The 21,991-nt window shown below is 41.4% G+C and overlaps 1 protein-coding gene across 5 annotated transcripts in view; it reads right to left on the minus strand.

The window, feature by feature from the left end:
• Window positions 1–21,991, minus strand: part of ccdc66 (coiled-coil domain containing 66) — a 70,803-nt gene that overhangs the window by 34,318 nt on the left and 14,494 nt on the right. For 3 of the 5 annotated variants that reach the window (XM_079680424.1, XM_079680422.1, XM_079680421.1), the window contains exons 9-15: window positions 14,801–14,893; window positions 14,561–14,695; window positions 13,814–14,046; window positions 7,847–7,931; window positions 7,516–7,674; window positions 7,198–7,273; window positions 2,735–2,818 (exon numbers count right to left, since the gene is read on the minus strand). In XM_079680424.1, the coding sequence (XP_079536550.1) occupies window positions 2,735–2,818; window positions 7,198–7,273; window positions 7,516–7,674; window positions 7,847–7,931; window positions 13,814–14,046; window positions 14,561–14,695; window positions 14,801–14,893 (865 nt within the window). The remainder of the gene's footprint in view (window positions 1–2,734; window positions 2,819–7,197; window positions 7,274–7,515; window positions 7,675–7,846; window positions 7,932–13,813; window positions 14,047–14,560; window positions 14,696–14,800; window positions 14,894–21,991) is intronic. The other 2 variants (XM_079680423.1, XM_079680425.1) reach the window with 2 other exon arrangements.

The raw sequence follows: 21,991 nt of genomic DNA on the forward strand, positions 1-21,991 counted from the left end.
TGGATCTCTCTTGTGACACCGCGCTGAAGCTGATCTTCTCACAGAAGCACCTGACAAACTTCTGGCTTCATGTTGCTTCTGAGTACCCTGATCTGGCTAACAGAGCTGTGAGATTCCTGATGCCTTTCCAAACGACGTACCTCTGTGAGACTGGATTTTCTGCACTCGTGGGATTAAAAACTAAGTACAGAAACCAACTGAATGTTGAGCCAGATCTTCGACTGAAACTTTCATCCATTGTGCCAGACATCAAACATCTGGTTGCCGCCATGCAACACCAGCCGTCTCATTAGGTGAGTCAACATATTGTGGGCCTGTTGTTGGACTGATCCACTGCAGCTTTATAGAAGCTTTAATTTTATTTCGTTGCAAGTATTGCTTTTACTTGTATGTAAATATTTTTCTGCTGTCGAGGCTTAATATTACATGCATAGTTTTGAACTTTATCTGTGCACTGGTTTGTTTGTTTGTAGGCAGATGATTTAATGTTAAAATACAAAGTGTAATTTTTCATTAATGAGCCCAAGCAGAATTGACATCATCTTTACAACGGATTTGTGTTTATTTGTAGGCCTATCGATTTAATGGGCTTACTTTTGATATTTGGATTTTGTTTTGATTTGATTTTGGATGTCAAATTGTTATATATGAGAATGCATTTCTCCATTGTTGATGTATACAGTTATTTATTAATCATTTGATAATTAGCCGGTTACAGACAGCCCATTGCTTGTCATTTCTGATATCTGTGTGGTGTTGATGGACAGCTCCTTTAATAATTGTGTGTGTGTGTGTGTGTGTGTGTGTGTGTGTGTGTGTGTGTGTGTGTGTGTGTGTGTGTGTGTGTGTGTGTGTGTGTGTGTGTGTGTGAGAGAGAGAGAGAGAAAAAGCGAAAGAGAGAGAAAGTGTGTGTGTGTGTGTGTGTGTGTGTGTGTGTGTGTGTGTGTGTGTGTGTGTGAGAGAGAGGTGTGTGTGTGTGTGTGAGAGAGAGAGAGAGAGAGAGAAAGTGTGTGTGTGTGTGTGTGTGTGTGTGTGTGTGTGTGTGTGTGTGTGTGTGTGTGTGTGTGTGTGTGTGTGTGTGTGTGTGTGTGTGTGTGTGTGTGTGTGTGTGTGTGTGTGTGGGCTTCCAACATGTTTCTCCTGTATTCAGTGCTCCATTTAGGTTCAAATTTCAATAATTTGGATGTCAAATTGTTATATATGAGAATGCATTTCTCCATTGTTGATGGATATAGTAATTTATTAATCATTTGATAATTAGCCGGTTACAGACAGCCCATTGCTTGTCATTTCTGATATCTGTGTGGTGTTGATGGACAGCTGCTTTAATAAATGTGTGTGTGTGTGTGTGAGAGAGTGAGTGAGTGAGTGAGTGAGTGAGAGAGAGAGAAAGTGTGTGTGTGTGAGAGAGAGAAAGCGAAAGAGAGAGAAAGTTTGTGTGTGTATGTGTGTGTGTGTGTGTGTGTGTGTGTGTGTGTGTGTGTGTGTGTGTGTGTGTGTGTGTGTGTGTGTGTGTGTGTGTGTGTGTGTGTGTGTGTGTGTGTGTGTACAGCTCCTCACTGCTGTGTTAGCGACTGTAGAGCTTCCAACATGTTTCTCTTGTATTCAGTGCTCCATTTATGTTCAAATTTTAATAAAAAAAAGTGCTTTGAGAACGCATTATATGGCCTCTGTATTTATGGGAAGGTGGGCCTCGAAAAAATGTAAGACTTAAAAGTGGGCCCTGAGTTGGAAAAGGTTGGGAACCACTGCTCTGGGGGAAAGCACGTACACACCTCCTCCTGTGTTTTTAGTATGAAACACTGTGTTTTCCTTTGGTTCGCGCTCTTGTTTTTCACCGGCCGTTCCTGAGACCTGTCTCACACGGTGGTAGAACCTGAGCCCGGAGTACTCTGCAGAGTGCTTCGTGATTTCTTTGTATTTGTATTGTTACCTTGTATCATTAAAGCAGGATTATTGTTTCACTTGTATTCTGGTGTTTCTTAATCCCTTCCTTTTTACGAATTTACCCAGCTTATCAAACGACACGCGGAGACGAGGTTGGTTTTAAACATCCTCCAAATCTCCAACAACATGTACGTATTTATTTCCAAAAATTATTGAAAAAAAATTGGGTTAACCGGTTAACCGTTTTTTGGGGGGTCGAATATTCTAATATACATTTGCTTTCAAATTCCCATTCCTACCGTCGAGGCGTCAAAAGTAGAACATTGCTCTACTTTTGCAGCGAGCACCGCGAGAAAAGCTACGCTTTGCTCCCACAATGCAGTTCGGCGAATCGGGACGTTACCCCATTCAAAGTGAATGGGCAGAAGCGTTGAAGCGGCAACGCACGCCGCCGTATGTAGGGGCCGTTACTGTACAAACACACAGCAGCGTTAAAAAAATCTTCCAACGCTTCTGCCCATTCACTTTGAATGGGGTCACGTCACTTTGCCTCACTTTTCGCCGAACTGCATTGTGGGAAGCAAAGCGGAGTTTTCCAGGCATCTCAGGATTCAAAAGTTGAGCAATGTTCAACTTTTGAATCTTCTGAAGCTTTCGGTGGAAGCGTCAGCCAATCAAATCATATGCCAGTACAAGCTCTAGCCAATCAAACCGCTGCTTGTGTGTCGGGGGCGGGAGATTCATGTGATTGGTTGTTGGTCGAGCTTCAGACACGCCCGCCGGCAAGCTTTTTCCAAAGCCGCTGTGTGGACGTACCGTAATAGTTGTAGGAGTTAAGTTGAGTTACCTGTCTGTACAGCAGTGTCTCTGTATGGGGAGGCTGAACTGCTGACCTCTTCCCTCTCCAAACACTCGCTCTGCCTATTTACTGCTGAAACACACAAACAAGTACTAATTACACACACAGATTTTTTCACACCAGTTAATTGGGCCATACCAGAGAACAGTTACAGCGTCAATAATGTGCATTATTACATTGCTTAATTGAATTCTGGATTCTGATTGGTCAATTTGGAAATCCAAAAGATTGTAAATTCTTGCTAACAGACTGCCGGACTATTTCGCATCAATCAGCAAAAAGTAGTCAAGTAAATGTAACATCGGCTGTTGACAACAGACATTAGTTTTCTCCATCGGAAAACACCATGGAGTACTATTTTAATATTCTTTTTCATATTTGTGGAGAGCACAAAACTTTGGATTCATGATGACTAAACTGTCCCCAGTAAAGGAAAGAAAAACAGAACAAGAGAAGGAAAGAGGTTAAGAGACAGAGTGCTGGAGGTCAGTGAAATCACAAAAAGAAGACAGACAGGAAGTAACTAACACTAACACTAACAGGAACACGGGATGGGCTCTCACAGTGTTTAAAGCAGTGGCATTGCACACAAGCGCATTTGGTGTGAGTGAGTGACTGAGCAAGTGAGCAAGTGAGTGAGAGAGAGAGAGAGAGAGAGAGAGAGAGAGAGAGAGAGAGAGAGAGAGAGAGAGAGAGAGCGCGCGCACTGGTTAAGGGGATTGGTGTTAGCATCTGGTGCTGCTAGCTAGCTGCGCTAACAGATATAAGAAGCTTTTTCTACAGGAAGGTTGAGATAGACCTCTCTCCAGTCAGACTGAGGGACTCTGATAACTACAGCTCAGTGAGGTAAACTAAAGGACTGAGTGTTTAGATAGTTCACTTTAGTCTAAGTTATCTCAAACCTTTTGGTCACCATTAAAGTAAACAAGTATTTCAAAGGGACACCTTTATCTATTTAATATAGCTGTAAAAAATAACTGAATATATAATAACAGACATGAAATCATTCCAATTTATACAATAAGACAGTTAAAAAAAATAGAGTTTTAAAAGGGGAGTGATTAGTAAAATATCCATCCATCCATCCATCTTCTCCCGCTTATCTGTGGTCGTGTCGCGGAGGTAGCAGTTCCAGCAGAGAGCCCCAAACTTTCTTTTCCCTGGCCACATCAACCAGCTCTGACTGGGAGATCCCAAGGCGCTCCCAGGCCAGCGAAGAGATATAATCCCTCCACCTGGTCCTAGGTCTACCCCTTGGTCTCTTCCCAGCTGGACGTGCCTGGAACACCTCCCTAGGGAGGCGCCCAGGTGGCATCCTAACTAGGTGCCCGAACCACCTCAACTGGCTCCTTTCGACGCGAAGGAGGAGCGGTTCAACTCCGAGTCCCTCCCGGATGACCGAACTTCTCACCTTATCCCTAAGGGAGAGACCAGCCACCCTGCGGGGAAAACCCATCTCGGCCGCTTGTACCCGCAATCTCGTTCTTTCGGTCATGACCCATCCTTCATGACCATAGGTGAGGGTAGGAACGAAAATGGCGCGGTAGACAGAGAGCTTTGCCTCAGGCGCGCCGGATTCATTTTAGAAGTGGGGGGGCCAAAAAAAGTGCGTGTGTATGGCCCAATCCCAAACCACACCTTACACCAGGCCTATTCAACTGGCGGCCCGCGGGCCGGATGCGGCCCAGAACCAACTCCCGAGTGGCCCAGCCTCCCGTAGCCAAATTCCTACACTAGTACAGACCATGAACGCAACACTCCGCGTTGCATAGAAACCACCAAACCACAACGCAGCACGTTTTTTGAAAGTGCATCTAGTGGTGCTAGTAACGGTGGTCCTATGATAGCAACTCTAAAACATGTCCCTCTCAACTCTGAAGCGTAAACAGAGACAAAACGGTAATTGATCTTGTGGAGCAGATCCAAGTCAAGCTGGACCTTTTCGCTACCGACTTGAGCACGGGTCGGATGCTGCATTTTCCGATGCTCCCCAAACACATCACATCTCCGGCACAAATCACGGATGTGATGACAGATTTCATTGCGAGGTTGAAAGAGAACTTTGCCGGTCGATTGGATGGACTTGCTCTGCCCACAGACGTGATGATGGGCTTTGCCAGAGACCCCTTCACTGTTGCAATAGAGGGGGACGTATCAACCAGAGTAAAGGAAGTGGTCCCCTGCATCGACAAGGGGAAATATACACTGGAACTTATTGACATGCAGCGCACTAACGGGCCAGCGAAGTTTTGGAGTGATGTCAAAAAACAGCAGTTCCCTAACGTTCAGAAAGTAGCGATCTGTGTGCTCAGTATGTTTGGATCAACATACACATGTGAATCAAGCTTTTCACACATGAACTCAATCAAAAGTAGCACTCGCTGCTCCCTGACTGACAGCACTCTTCACCAATGTCTTAGGATTGCATTGACATCCTATGAGCCACAAATCACTGCTCTTGTTCAAAACTAAAAATGTCCCTTCTCCCATTGAGAAAGTCAGCGATGACAAATCACAAATGAGGTGATAGTAACCACCTAGTTTACTATAGTAGACGTGTAGTGTAGTATTCATTCATATAGTTACCCGTATCCCTTGTTATGGGTTTGTGCACTGAAGGTTTGACAGTTCTTTCTGTATTCATTTAAATGCACTTTGTAATGTGTCTGGGACAAATGTGACCAAAACGTATGATTTTTTTGTTATTACTTGAAAGGTGAAAAAATATTGCTACAGTACTACCTCTTTGTGTTGCATTGGAGCTCTTTAGCTGTTTTTTTTGTATGTGAGCGCATTTATTAAGACTGCTATTATTGTATTCAGTAAATGCACTTTGTGATGTGCCTGATTCAGAAAAAATAACCTGAATATTTGACTTCTAAAGCAAACAAATGTAATGCTACAACTGTGCACTTTTTTTTCAGATTCTGTTAAATTAATGCTAATTTGTTGTGTTTTTATGCACTTTTTGACCTACCTTTGTTAGATGAACAATGAATAAAAATTGCATGTTTTTCATCGCAGTAATATGTGTTGGTTTAAAATGTGTCACTACACGCTTTTTACAGGCCGCTGAATGTCTGGCCCAGCTGAATTTTGTAGTTATAAAATCTGGCCCAACTGAATGTGTAGTTGAATAGCCCTGCCTTACACCCTACCCCTACACACTCCCCCTCCGTGACGGAGTGAACTCCGTGGAGTGACACATGAGGCAAGCTTTGGGACAAACTCCCCTCTCTCCGGCAGAAACAGGAAATACCGTAATATGTAGGCCTAACAACGGTTTCAAATCAGCATCTCTTTGGCAAAAAATGTAAATGAATAACTCAAATAAAACTCCAAACATCTTTCATAAATTGTGTTTTAAAAAACTTTTTTGTAAAGCTCTTTTAGTTTTAAACCTGATGTTTATAAGCTACTTAGTTTTTGCAACAGTCTGTAAATATACACAACTTTATAATAAAATGCACACATTTACCTTTTTCTAGACTACAGGTATAATCCTAAATTAAAAAAATATGAGGTTATCATGAGGTTGTTAAGATCGCAATTTATCACTTTAGTGGTTTTTCAAAGAATTAACCACTCTCTGCTTTTGCATTTGCTCATGCTCAATGGGTGACATGATGTCACCCAATGAGCATGTTTGGGATGCTCTGGATCGGCGTATACGACAGCGTGTTCCAGTTCCTGCCAATATCCATCAACTTCGCACAGCCATTGAAGAGGAGTGGACCAACATTCCACAGGCCACAATCAACAACCTGATCAACTCTATGCGAAGGAGATGGGTGACATGTTAGGGTTAGGGTTTAACCCTAGGGTTTTCGGACCCCCCCAGACGCCCCCAATAAAGCAAAACTGCACGTTTCAGAGTGGCCTTTTATTGTGGCCAGCTTAAGGCACACCTGTGCAATAATCATGCTGTCTAATCAGCATCTTGATATGCCACACCTGTGAGGTGGGATGGATGATCTCGGCAAAGGAGAAGTGCTCACTATCACAGATTTTTTCAGATTTGTGAACAATATTTGAGAGAAATGGTTATTTTGTGTATATAGAAAATGTTTTAGATCTTTGAGTTCATCTCATGAAAAATGGGAGCAAAAACAAAAGTGTCGCATTTATATTTTTGTTCAGTGTAGATATATATATATATTTTTTTTAATTTAATTTATTCTAATGTACAATTGTCGGGCTGGGCTAAGCTCCACATAATACTAGATCCAGACAGCGCACCCTGGTTTTTACAGACTTTGACAGTGACAGAAACCTCCATCAGTGCTGCTTCGCATCAGGAGCCTGTTTTCATTAATAACTGCTGCATATTATCGCTTTCATAATGTACCGGTACTTTTTAAAGTAAATGATCCGTGTACCAAACAGGTCAGGTGTGAAATCAGTCTCTCAAAGTGCAAAACACTTTTTAATATTGCACAAGCTCTACTCACCACTGGGCTCCTGCATGTCTTGCTGGCTCTTCTTGTCATCGTCATCTTTCTCTAGCTGCTCTGCCAGGTTTGTCGACTACACACACACACACACACACACACACACACGCACACGCACACACACACACACACACACACACACACACACACACGCACATGCACATGCACACACACACACACACACACACACACACACACACACACACACACACACACACACACACACACACACGCACACGCACAAACACACTATAATTATAATTACAACATAGAAATAATACAGTGTGGAGAAAATGTGTGCATTGTTTGTGTCCCAACCTTCTGCTTCTCCCTCTGTGTGTCGATCTCGTACTGTCTCTCCAGCATCTCCCTCTCTAGCGCCACCCTCCTCTCGTCCTCTTTCTCTTCCTCTCTTCTCCTCGCCTCCTCTTGTTCCTTCTGCCGCCGTCGCTCCTCCACCTGGGCCTCAATCGCTCGCTGTGGGAGGAGACATGGGACACTGTTCACAAAGCCAACAAAAAAAGACCTTGCTGTACTCCATCCTGTCTCCTCTTCCTCCTCCTCCTCCTCCTCTTCTTCCTCTTCTTCTTCCTCCTCCTCCTCCTCCTCCTCCTCCTCCTCCTCCTCCTCCTCCTCCTCTTCCTCCTACCTGCTGATCCAGCTGTTTGAGCCTCCTCTTCTCTCTCTCTTCTATCTGGGTGGGATCCAGCAGAGCGGTCATGGTCCTCAGATGGCTGGACAAAATAGGAGAGAATATTGACTCATTTATATACCTGGATATAAATCTGCAATTTGTTTAGAAACTCAAATACAGTCGTTGTATGATGAGACTTGTTGCGAGAACAACTGAGCCATTTAGAGATTTAAGGCTTGTGTCGTGAATGGGAACATTCATTCAAAGCCTGAAAAACCACGAGGGGACAAATTAATCTTACATTTAGCCAATAGTAAATCTAAAGCGTTGGCTATGAAACCCAAAGTCAAGTCCAGACTTAAAAAGTACCCAAATTAAATAAAAGTTTAAACTTTGGCAAAAAGTTGTGTTGAGTCACATACAGTAAGACGAATGAAGAAATAGGTTACAAAGTTTCCAGGTTTTGCTTAATGCCAAAGTATGTTTATGAAGTTAAAATTGTGCAGAAATAGGAAATCATTTTTTTTCCTGAATGGCTCTTCAAATGCATTTGGGAAGGGGTATGTATGTGTACATTTATGTGTTTTTTTGTTTGTTTTTTCACCAGTCAGATATTATATCTTTATTTGTACTTATATTTGCAGTGCTGCTACAGAATGCCAATTGTCATGAGCCAGCCTAATTTAACAGTACTGTCTGATGGGGGCGACATTAGATTTACTTAGCAAGGTTTTACACCATCTCCACCACTTGGGTGCCCAAGTAACCTTTCTACAAGAAACTCATCTTAAGGTTATTGATCATTAGAAATTAAAGAGGGGATGGGGAGGTCAGATTTACCATTCTTCATCTGGGGGCAAAGCAAGGGGTGCAGTAATTATGTTACATAAATCTGTTCCCTTTGTTCACTCAACAGTCATCTCTGATTCTAATGGCAGATTCGTCATAGTTACTGGCCAGATTCATAACACCCGCGTGGCTTTCGTTAATGTTTATGCTCCCAATTGTGATGATGATGCCTTTTTTAAACATCTTTTCTTAAGGATTCCTGATATGTCTTCACACTTCTTAATATTAGGAGGAGACTTTAACTGCTGGCTTAATCCCCGCTTGGATTGCTCTTCCGCCAAGGTCTATATGCCTTCGAGGTCGGCCAGAGTAATTCAGTCTTTGATGAAAGAGTTCGCCGTTTCCGACGCCTGGCGCTTTTTTAACCCTTATAAAAAGGGAACATTTTTTTTTTCCCGCTTTGATTTTTTTCCTGGTTGATAACAGATTACTCCCTTCTGTGTCTGCATATAAATATGATGTCATTGTCATATCTGATCACCCTCCGATATCTGTGAATATACATTTTTAAAACCGTACTACTACACGTGGCCATGGCATCTTAAAGGCCCAGTGAAGTGTGCACCTGTGCATGATCTGTTATGCTAATACGTATAGTAATGACCAAAATTGTCCATTGGAACCCATATCAAAAAATGTTGGAATAGCAACAAATTTGACGAGTTTTGAATTTTCCGGGGAAATCTGCAGTCGACCTTCGCCTTCGTGGGCGTGGCTTGCGATCTACTGCGTGACGTCACGAGATGGACGCCGCTGCACTGTTTACATTCACCACCGTTCGTTTTTTCTCTTTTTCAAAGTCGAATTTCTCAACGTTTTTGAGCTAGTATTTTCCTGGAAAGTGTGTCGGAGTCGACTGGAAGTGATTGCCAATCGAGAAAACCTGACAATGGAGGCGACAGTGAAGAAAGAGGGATGAAAAACACAGGGGAAACGATGCATTGCCGCTGGCTGTAGTAATGTCAAGTCTGCCGAAGTGGCGATGTTTCTGTTCCCAAAAGATGAAGGTGAGCCTGGCTGGTGTCATTGTTTCGTAGATTATTTGATTGATCATGATAAATAAAGGCCACTGGTCGATTCGAGAGAGAGAGAAAGAGAGACTGAGAGAGTTACAGGGTTGTTGTTAGCATCTGGTGCTAGCTCGGAGCTAACGGAGATTAGCTGTTTCAACAATAAGGAGAGGGAGAGTGCTCTCCTGTGGGACTGAGAGAGATAACGTCAGCTCAGGGAGGTAAACTGTAGCCTAAGTTATCTCAGTGGGTTTGGTCATCTATGTAAACAAATATTTCCATCTATGTAATATTAGTTGTATAAAATAGGTTAAGAAATCATTCCAATGTTTTTTGATTATTGAAATATATGTTTCATATGAGTGTTGAGAGCTGTATCCATACATCTCTTAATGTTGCCCTCAAAGTGCACCAGATTGATCACTTTCCTCATCTATCCTGTCCGACAAGCTGTCCAAATCAATCATTTCTCTCACACTAGTATCACTTTCCAGAGTCTCCGCCATGTTTACAATCGCAACTGGGTACATCTTGTGACGTCACAGCCACTATCGTCTGCAACTTCCGTTAGGCTCAGACGGCAAAATTAATAATTCATTAATTCATTAATTATGAATTATTAAAAATTATTTTAGCCATGAACAGGCACAATGATATGTAAGGAATGAAACTGCCATTTCATTTTGGTGCAAAAACATGCACTTCACTGGGCCTTTAATACACACTTACTCTCAATTGAAGATTTTGTTGGATTTGTTTCACAGCAAATAGATATATTTTTTGAGTCTAAACAAAACACCTGATGTTTCAGCCTCGGTGTTGTGGGAGGCATTAAAGGCATATATTAGGGGGGAGATTATCTTGTTTGCAGGATATGAGAACAAAATGAGAAAACAAAAACGGATTTATCTGACACAACGCATATCTCAACTGGATAATATGTATGCTACGTCCCGATCCCCAGAGGTATATCCGTTCAGGCACAGTTTGATGTCCTTATGACAGATCATACTACTGAACTTCTGCTCCAAACGAGATCCAGGTATTACGAACATGGTGACCAGTTACCAGTTACGCCAGGCATCATCATCTCATCAAATCCAAACAGATTCAGGTGTAACTACTGAACCTCTGGAAATAAATAAGGAATTTAAGGAATTGTATATGTCCCTGTACTCGTCAGATCATGGTCCTACTTCTCCCAATTTTGATGCTTTTTTTGATGAGTTGGTCATTCTCCCTATTGAACAGTCTGTTGCAAAAGAACTAGAAAAGCCAATTACTATTGCAGAACTCAAAGTAGCTGTGTTTTCTCTTCAAGGTGGAAAAGGTCCAGGACCAGATGGTTATCTTTCCAAGTTCTATAAAACATTTTGGCATAAGTTAGCCCCCTTATTATTGGACATGTTTAACGAATCATTTCTCTCTGGTTGCCTCCCTCAGACTCTACTCAAGCCTCTATCTCTCTCCCCTTGAAAAAAGGCAAGGATCCTGTAGCTTACTCTTCCTACCGCCCAATAAGTTTGCTGAATGTTGACTTTAATTTGTTATCGAAGCTATTGATGTTACGCCTGGAATCCATTCTCCCATCTATAATCTTTCCAGACCAGACAGGGTTTATTCGTAACAGACACAGCTTTTCGAACCTAAGACGTCTGTTCAATACAATCTATAATGTCTCCACCTCTAATTCTCAGGAGGCTTTAATATCTTTAGATGCGGAGAAGGTGTTTGATAGACTGGAGTGGTATACAAATATACCTTTTATATACTTTAGAGAAGTTTGGCTTCGGGAAAAATCTTATTTCTTGGGTTAAGCTGTTGTACTCCTCTCCACGAGCCTCTGTCAGGACAAATAATCTTCAATCCGAATACTTTCGTCTTTATCGCTCTACTAGACAGGGTTGTCCTTTGAGTCCATTGTTTTCTGCGATCGCTATTGAGCCCCTTTCGATAGCACTTCCATCCAACCCCCATATTACAGGTATACTTAGAAGTGGTATAGAGTTGAGGGTTTCCCTTTATGCCGATTACCTACTGTTGTATGTTTCCAACCTGCCCGTTTCTGTCCCTGTTGCCCTTACCACTCTTCAATAATTTGGTCAAATGTCTGGGTACAAATTGAATTTGAACAAAAGTGAGATATTTCCTATTAATACAGCTGCTAAGAATGATCCTTTGCACAACTTTCCCTTAGAGTGGCCCAACATATCTTTACGTACCTGGTTATCAACATTACACATGTGCTTGAGGATCTTTACAAGGCTCCCTTGTTGACCAGAATACGAGAGGATTGGGAACGCTGGTCGGTACTCAATTTATCTTTAGTTGCAAGAGACAATTCCGTTAAAATGAATATTCTTCCCCGGCTCTAATACTTATTCCAATACATACCACTTTTTCTCCCTCAGACCTTCTTTCATAAAGTGGATAGCTTGGTTTTGGAGTTTGTCTGGAATAAGAAGGTTCCTAGGATGCGCAAACAATATCTGCAGAGGCCTTGCTCACTTGGAGAGTTGTCTTTACCAAACATCAGGTTTTATTATTGGGCTGCCAATATTAGGATTCTTAAATATTGGCTTCAATATGAGGCCCTCGATCCTCCTTTGACGTGGATGGTTATAGAGGCAAACTCTACCAAACCTGTTTCTTTGAAGGCTCTAGTACACTCTCCTATTCATTCTTCCACTTCTCCGTATACTAAGAATGTGATTGTTAAAACCTCCCTCAGTATTTGGGTCCAGTTTAAGCATTATTTTGGTTTACAATCACTTTTTGCTTCTGCCCCATTGGCTGCAAATCATGTCTTTCCTCCTTCCCTGGCAGATAGTGTTTTCTTAAGATGGTCCAATCTTGGTATCAATACTTTCAAGGATTTGTATATTGATATGGTCTTTGCGTCCTTTCAGCAACTTGCAGACAAGTTCTCTTCCCAAACAACATTTGTTCAGATACTTGCAGGTTCGTAGCTTTTCTCATAGCACGTTTCCTATGTTTCCCAATCTACCTAATGATTCCACTTTGGATGTTTTCTTGACACCATTTCCAACTTTGAAAGGCTCAATTTCCAATAATACAACCAAATCTATCTGTTGCAGCCAGAGTCATTAAACTCTATAAAAACCGCTTGGGAGGAGGATTTGGGTGAACCAATACCGGATGAGGTGTGGGAGGAGATTCTAGGACGTGTACACAAATCTTCAATTTGTGCAAGACATCATGGTCTTATTCAATGTAAACTACTACACTGTATTTATTATACTAAGGCCCGTTTGGCTAGGATCTATGACAGTGTATCACCAGCCTGTGATAGATGTCGACAATCGGGCTAATTGGGGCCCCAGTGGCACCGAAGGCTTTTACTGCATTGTTTGGGTTCTCCCCCTCTCCACCCTCCCCTCCCTAAGTCCAAGAGAGACGTGATAGCTTTTACCACCCTAATGGCTAGATGGTTGATATTGATTAAATGGAAAGATAGTATACTGTACCTCCATTTCCTACTCACTGGATAAGAGACATTGTTTGTTTCCTGAACATGAAAAGGATTAGGTTTTCTCTGAGTGGCTCCTCAAATACATTTGGGAACATATGGGGCCCTTTTTTCAAATGTGTTAAGAGGATAAAGTTCCCAATCATTCCTGAATAAACTTTTGCATTTTGGAGAGGTCCCAACACTGGCAGGGTTGTCGCGGGGAGGAGGTGCTGCCGTACTGACATTTATTGTTTATTATTGAAATTTTTGTTTTAGCTGACTAGTTTTTTTATTTGTTTATTTTTTGTTTGTCTGTTTCTGTGTGTCTGTTTGTCTTTAGTCTGTGTGGGATTTAGTTTGCCCTGGTGTTAAGCAGTATTTACATTGTTACTCTACCTATTTTTCTATAAAGTGAAGATTTGTTTACCTACTTTTGATACATGCTCTGATAGAATAACTGTATGCTGTTGAAGAAACCCAATTAACAAAGTTTAAAAAAAACTTAAAAACAACTGTATACTTTTTCAGGAGGAACCCTTAACAACTGGTAATCATCATTCAGAAAATCAGATATCAGATATACCCTTAAATATAAATGTTTCCATAGCTGATACACTAATCGGCCCATATCATCTGTACCCCCCCTCCTACCTGGCTCTGCCCGGGTACCCGCTGGTTGTATCTACGCTGGCCCCTACAACACTCTCCGCTCCACAGCTGCTGGCAGCCTCCCAGACCAGAGACAGGCTAGAGGAGGGGTCCCACTCCCCCTGCTCAGAGAGAAGGGACGGGGTTGCAGGTGGAGCTGAAGGAGCAGCCGTCTGCACAGGAGGCCGTCTCTGCAGAGAGTCAAAGTGTGCGGCCCAGAGCTCGTGATCCTCCATCTGCAGAGAGACACAAATAAAGTAAGGAACATGAAACAAAGGGAAACATTTACTCTAATGTAGAAAGCCTGGTGTCTGCTGTGTCTTTATCCAAGAGATAAAAGACACATGTGTCTCTACTGCTTGTAAGCAACATGTTAATATGTTTTCTTTTACTATGTAGTTTGTATAATTTAATATTCTGTTGAATTGCAGGACAAAGTCCAAAACCAATTTTCTCATCAAGAAATTAAGAATATCATATTGTATTCAGGTGCACCTGATTTCTAGTGTGTCTCTTCTATACCTGGCTCTGGTTACCTCTGCAAACGAGGACATGTTTTCGGTTTGGTTTGGTTTTTTCTCTGCAGGATAATGGAAATATATTGGCCCATTTCCATGAAACTTGGTGAAGGGGTGTAGCATGGGTCACGAAATAACGCAAAAAAAGTGTGTTGATGATTTGAACCACAGAGCAGACACAGGCAGTATTTTATTCCATGCATTGTCCGCGTTTGTACCGTCTCTCCTGTACCTGGCTCTGCAGCAGTTTCTCTCGTCTCCTGCGTTCACTCGTCTCCTCCCTCTGTCGGCCCAGCTCCTCCAACCAGCGCCTCCTCTCCTCCTCCCTCCTCTCCACACACAGCACCTCCTCCATCGGGGTGACCTCCTACAGAGACATGTCAGGAGCAACAAAAAAAAAGTTTAATGAAAAACACACTAATACTCAATATATTGTAAAGTTATTTGTACACGTAAGCATTTGCAGTTGTACCCCGAGTCTAAGGCTGGATCTGATGGCTGCAGGCTGATCTCTGTGGCTGATGGAGCTTTGAACTGAATACACACTCTCTGTGTCGTCCTCTGCCTGAAACACACACAAAATTAAGTTTCATATGAAAAAAAAAAAGATTACTAAAGTCTTAAAACTTCAATAACTTAGCTTTGTTTTTCTTTTTAGTCTTTTTAAGTCAGACATTTGGTATTTAATAGGGGATATCAGTCCTGGACAGTGTCCACAATTCTTTTTTATTCTTAAGGTCATTTTTAGATATATAGTTTTTAGCGTTCAACTTATGTTACTGTGACAACCCCTGCTTTACTCTTCCCTGTTGTGTGTGTGGCCCTTTAACGATCTCCCTTCATCCCTATCAGCACTGATTGAGGGCACCTGGCCGCCGGTAGCTGAGGAGTGAAAGGCCCGATCCAGAGTCTTGCCCGCTCTCTCTGTTGGACGATTTGTTTGGAGAGCAGCTACCTTATTTATGCTTTGGTTTACCTTCATCTTAGTTTGGCATTCAACACCTTGCACCACACCATGTTCACACACCCACACCTACACTGATCTTACTGACTAACAAATCCCATTGTGGTAGCTAGTGATGGCAAAATGAAGCTTTGAATGAAGCGTCGAACCACTTGGACAATTGTGTCGGAAATAGGTTCATTTCTCGAAGCTTCAGTTACAGCGACCTCTCCTGGCGAAGGGCAAGGCTGCAGTGGGTTTGATGTATCTTTGCCTTGAAAAATATTTGAGACACACTCACACACACACACACACACACACACCAGTGTTTCCCCTAGGATGGAGTCATAGCAGCGGTGCTAAGGCACGTGGGCCCAGCATAATGTGAGCGCGGAGCGCGTGGAATCTTTTAGTGTGTGCGCGTGCGAAGTGTGGCCCCGCCAATTTGTTTCTATGTGTCAGCACAAGAAAGGCTCTTGAGACCTAGTACCAGGGCTGGTTCTAGACAATTTTCTGCCCTAGGTGAGATTTTAGGCGACATTTTATATGTAAAGAATAAATGAAAAATCTCTACAAAAGACAAATACACTGCAAAAACAGAAACTTATGGACATAGGTAATAGACGTCAAAATGGCTTCAAATGTATTCAGTATTGTATGAACATTTTTGAATTGGGGGGTGGACGTCACATCCTCTAGGGGGGTCCGGGGGTATGTCCCTCCGGGAAGATTTTTTTTTAAACATTTTACAGTAAAATGTTTCAATCCGGTGCACTTTGAGAACGCAATTATAAGAGACCTGATCTAGGGGGCACAACTCTAAAATGCCCATATGAAAAAGATCAGTTTACATTTTAATAATCAAATAAGTATGTGAACATAACCAATAACCTACCATAGCCAATAAAAAATAAATGTAGCTTATTTTATTTTTGTTGTTCATTCATATCTTATTTCACCTAGTTAACATTTATTTATTTATGCATATTTTTGTATCCCTCCAACTTTAAACGATATTTTTGGTTTTCTGTCCTATAGTATACATTGGAATGATTTCAAACCTGTTTTTATTTATCCTAATAATTATAAAGGAGTGACTTGGAAATATGTGTTTACATAATTTGTGTTCAAACCGTTTGAGACCCACTGAGATAACTTAGACTAAAATGAACTATCTAAACACTCAGTGAGTCCTTTACCTCACTGAGCCTCTCAGTCTGACAGGAGAGCTCTCCTCCACCCTGGTTGTAGAAACATCTACTTCTTATATCCGTTAGCGCAGCTAGCACTAGGGCTGCACCATTTTGGAAAAAAAAAGAGCACCCTCTCCCTTGCTCGCTCTCTCGCTACCACGCTCGCACTTTGGCTGTGAGCTGCGGGCGCCTGATATGTCAACATCCCCCACTTTCATCACTTACAGCCTATGCCAGAAATTTGCCCTGCCAGTACATACAGATGGAGCACTGAATTTCGGACTCCAGCTTACAGCTTCCTGCCTACGGCCTGCCAAAGACCAGTATAGAGGAATGTTAAGCCCTCCCACTATTTTCCAAGAGGGCGTTGCCAGATTTTCAATTTCAGGTTTTAACCAGGAGATGGCGCTTCATTCACAAATACAGAAAGACAAGTTTCATGGACTTTCAGTTGTGTTTTGAAGAGCATTTTAACACATCAATATTTTAGATCAACTAAAGTATATCTAATCTTGTAATTCAATAATATATAGTCTTTATATATTAAATAATCATAATTATAATGTAAATGTTTACATTACACTTCTTTATTTGTTATGCTCATACTTTAACCTTTACAATCGTTTGCTTTAATATGCAGTATATTTTTGTGTTTGCTTCCTCCTGCTCCCTTTCGGACACATACTGTATGATTTATTATTATTATTAATATGAAGATATTATTAAGATAAGATAAGATGTTACTTTATTGATTGAACATTTTAGTTTAGAATGTGCTGTCCCACGGTAATTCAGAGGGCTCACAGGTCACATTCCGAACATTATTTAAAACAATAGGTGCTTTCACACCTTCTACAGTTTGATTTGTATAGAGGGAGCTCTGTAAGTTTTCGAATTACCCATTTGCTTTCGGGGAGCCCTATTTTTCAGAGCACATCCTGCTACTAAATATGTCACACGCACGCTCTGTTGACTGGCGCAGCAGCGCGGATGCGATCAATTGCTATAAAAACACTCTTCTACTAATACAGACGGTGTCACTATGCCGGCGGATGTGGCCGTTGTTGAAGCCTCTTCAGGCTCCGCATCGGCAGGCCTCTTCCTCGGTGTGGAGCTGTCAAACTCGACCCTAACGCCGCTTACAGCCGGCCAACTAAAAGTTGTTTTCCGTTCACGTTGTCATTTTTAGACTCCTTCGCTTCTTTGCTTGTGAATCCAAAAGCTGTGAGGCTTGGCTGTTTTCGTTTTGCCATATTTTTTTATTACACAGCCAGAGTTAAAAAAATATCAATATGAACATTTCAAATACCGCGCCGGCATCACCGCCATAATCATAGCAACGTAAGTAAGAATGCAGCGCCGCCACATACAGATGGCAACACCCAGACATATTCACAAATATAAAACAAATATTCAGAAACTGTAATGAACAATAACTATTATTTATTTCAAGAACTGTTATTTACAGAAACTCAACATTTCTAATCTGTGTGACACAAATATGCACGACTGTTTTGGGCTCCCCCTATTGATCTCAAAGTTAGCCTTCAGGGGAGCTCCCTCCCTCTTCGGGGGAGCCAAGCTCCTCCTAGCTCCCCCCCATTTCGAACAGTGTCTGTGGCTGAATGGCCAGCGATTAGGTGCAGCGCATTTGTCATAGGTGATCAGAGCTAACTGCCTGCCGTCAGATTTCATTTAAAAAACAGATCTGATTTTAAGACTATTTCTGCGCTCATAAAGAATGATAAGAATAAGAATAATGCGTATTGAACTGGTTTCATTAATTAGTGAGTTTATTTAATACTAGAACCGCCAATCGGGTCAATTTGTGTGATGTGTGTTGTGTGTGTGCAATGTAACTTTTTTTCAATAAAATATTAAAGTCTCCCAGTCCCTGACTTTTCCTGAAAGTGTGTATGTAGCACCCTATGTTGTTAAAAATTGCATTCTAATAGCGGGATTTGACAGGTTTAGGTAGGCCTATACAAAAACCTCTGGCGGTTCTAGTGTTAAGGTAATTAGGTACAGTAGAAGCCCTTTTTTATCAGTAACGAATTTAGCAGTTGAACATAAAAGTCAACTAACTGAGGGTCACTTGCAATGACAGTGTTTTGTCTAACTGTAAGCTTGTCACTCAGAGTAACCTACCGTTAATTTAACTGCTGGAGAAGAAAGATCAGGGGGGGAGGGGGGGGAGAGAGCTGTGGTTGATGGGCCATTAGTTGTGTAAATACACAGGTGAGAGCTGCCGTTTCATTCAGACTGTTTAAAAAACTGTAACAACGGACTATTTTTCAATACAAGTAATACAGTAAATCAATACATACAACTATTTTTTAAATCAATACATACAGCTATTTTTTAAATCAATAAAAACATTTTCTAAATCCATAAAAGCATTTCAATTAATATTGGGAGTCATGTCGTTACTTTGTTGAGAATTTGGCCGTGTAATAAGCGGGATAATTTGCAGCGACTTGTTCCTTATGGGGAAAATAACACCCGTCATGTGTGTGTAGTAGAGGTGTGTGTGGTTAAAACACTTTCATGAAGTGAAGGAATTTCCTTCTATAAAACAGCTGTGGGCAGCAGTGAGTGTCACGGACATGAATTCATAGATCAAGGCAGACTGGTGCACACACTCTCCTGTCCTGCCAGGCGACACGCCCATTCTAAGCCGTGTCCCTCACTCCTCACATCCCAAGCATCCCCACAAGTGTATTATGTTGTTACATCGTTTCAGATGTTATGTTTCAGTTGTGCTCTGTCTATGTTCAGTGATGCAAACTTGTCACCTTTCGGCGAAATTCGCCGTTTTGAATCCAAAATAAGTCGTTTGTGTGATTCATGTAGATCTGCAATACAAATATTTTTGGGGTATGGGGGGGCTGGGACCCGGAGTAATCTGCGGCCGTGAGCTGTTATGTGCCATCATGACACGCATGGTGTTCTTTTTTTATATATTATAATGAAGTACGAGCTGTGTGCTCGAGTCTTCCTGCCTGTCGGCCCTGCTCATGGATGTATAATAAGGCTCTGCTGCTCCGAGATGATGGTCTAGCAGCTTCAGCAGCTACATTACCTACGGGTGCGTTCGTTAATATTAACTGTGCGTCCGGAGTCACTGTGGCACAGACTGGACCGCTGGTGAACAGCTGTTAGAACGGGCTGTTCAGGTGTTCAGAGCAGAGCTCCCTGTCGGAGCGGCAGAGCGTGATGTGAACTGAAAAGTTTTTCTGTGGCAATATTATTTAAGGAATCGTTGAGCTAGCTAGCTAGCATACATTGTCACTATCTGCTAACGTTAGCTTTAGCCTTCTATTTCTAATAGTTTTTTTCATAGGCTATAAACAGAGGTGGTATAAGTATATATATTGTACTTGAGTAAAAGTAGAAGTACTCAGATCTTGTAATTGAGTAAAAGTAATAGTGTAGGAATACTCTGTTACAGTAAAAGTCCTGCATTCAAAATGTTCCTCAAGTAAAAGTAGAAAAGTATTATCATCAAAATATAGTGAAAGTAGCGACAGTAAAAGTAGTCATTGTGCAGATTGGTCCATTTCAGAATAATAGATATGATATGTTTTATAATGATTGATCATGAAAGTGTTCTCAAAGCTGCTAAAGGTGCAGCTAGTTTGAATGACTTTGTATACTGCAGGGTAGCTTGTGGATTTACTCCAGGTGGAACTAAAGTCTGATTTAACACTTGATTATATTTCACTTAATTAATCCAGATCTGTGAAGTAACTAAAGGTATTAAATACATGTAGTGGAGTCAAAGTACACCATGTACCTCTGAACTGTAGTGGAGTAGAAGAACAAAGTAGCAAAACATTGAAATACTTAAATAAAGTACAAGTATCTCAAAATTGTGCCCAAGTATAGTACTTGTTGAGTTTATGAACTTAGTTACTTTACACCATGTGGCTATAAAGATAAAAAGACTTAAGCCTTGCACAGAGGCCTGAAAATACATTTTCAAAATGCTCAACAGTGCTGCCAAAATTATAAACTGACTGCTCCACAATTTGAAATAAATGCTTTTATATATTTCTATTATGTGACTCTTTGGCGTTTCTATTATTATTAACACTGCTGCTTTAGTTGTTCTGACTGCTAAAATCCTCTGTCATTCCGTGGGGTGGGGGAGCCGGGGGCTCGGATCCTTGTCACCTTTTTCATACCTGATGAGTTTGCATCCCTGTATGTTAAAAAGCCTCAGTCACCTTAATTCATGTAATAAAAACATCTCAGGTCAGTAACACTCAAAGCTAAATGTACAATACCATGTTCAGCTATGTTACTATTTATAATGTTATTGTTGTTACATCAGAAGATGTACATATTGAAATGATTTCTTAACTTACAGTAGGCTATTTTTTACAATGTGTGTTGGAAGGATTTATTAAATTACAATGAATATTGTCATTGTTGAAGGCTTTTAGAGAAGGGTGAACTATAAGCCTGAATTACATAAAATTGTATACCTAAAAACATAAAAGCCACAATAAATAAGTCACAATTATTCTAGTTATTTTTACCTCCCGTATTGCTTTCAACCCACCAGCTTTTATGGTGTTGTTACGTCACTAACTGTAAGCTTGTCACATACAGTCTATGGCAGGGATATTCAACTGGCGGCCCGTGGGGAGCTTTCTCGTGGCCCCTGGAACGCACTCCATATTCCAATATAAAAAAAAAATTCTAATTACAGAATTTATTTTTATAATCATTTAAATAAATGTAAATATATGTTCGCTATTATGTTATCCGAATTAAATGAGTCCAAATTATTTCTCCTTCAATAGCTCTTAAAAGGCAATCTTGCATTGGACTGATCAGCGTGTAATTATCGCGATATCGTGTCAATCTCGTTACTCTCGTTACTGATCCAAAATGAGCGGAGAGAAACGGCGGAAAATTGACGGTGAAAACCGACACTTCAACCCCAAATGGACTGATGATTTTGTATTTATTTTACCATCGCACGCCAATCCTAGACCTTTATGTTTAATATGTCAAATAACTGTTTCAGTCTGCAAGGTTGCTAATGTGAGGCGCCACTATGAGACCAAGCATGCTGCTAACTTCAATGCTGCTTACCCGCCTGGTAGCACAGCTAGACGTGGTAAAATAGAAATACTTAAATCTTCTTACACTGCATCAACCACTATTCTTACAACTGCTTCTACAGCCCAGGAAAAGGCCACTGCTGCTTCCCTACGAGTGATGTTCGCTTTAGCCAAAAAGAGAAAGCCATTCACTGACGCTGAAGTTGTGAAGGAGTGTACTCTTGAGATGGTGGATGAACTTTTTGCAGGAGATAAAAACAAGGAATATATAATGAACCGTTTGAAGCAAGTACCGCTCTCTGACACATCGGGAAGTCGAAGAGTAGAGGTACTGTTTGAGGACTGTTTTTCAGCATTAATTGCCGATCTCAAATCGACAGAGTACATGTCACTCGCTGTCGATGAATCGACCGATGCAACAGATACGGCACAGCTCTCGCTGTTTGTGAGGT

Source organism: Notothenia rossii, assembly GCF_949606895.1.
Source record: "Notothenia rossii genome assembly, chromosome: 5".
NCBI lineage: Eukaryota > Metazoa > Chordata > Actinopteri > Perciformes > Nototheniidae > Notothenia > Notothenia rossii.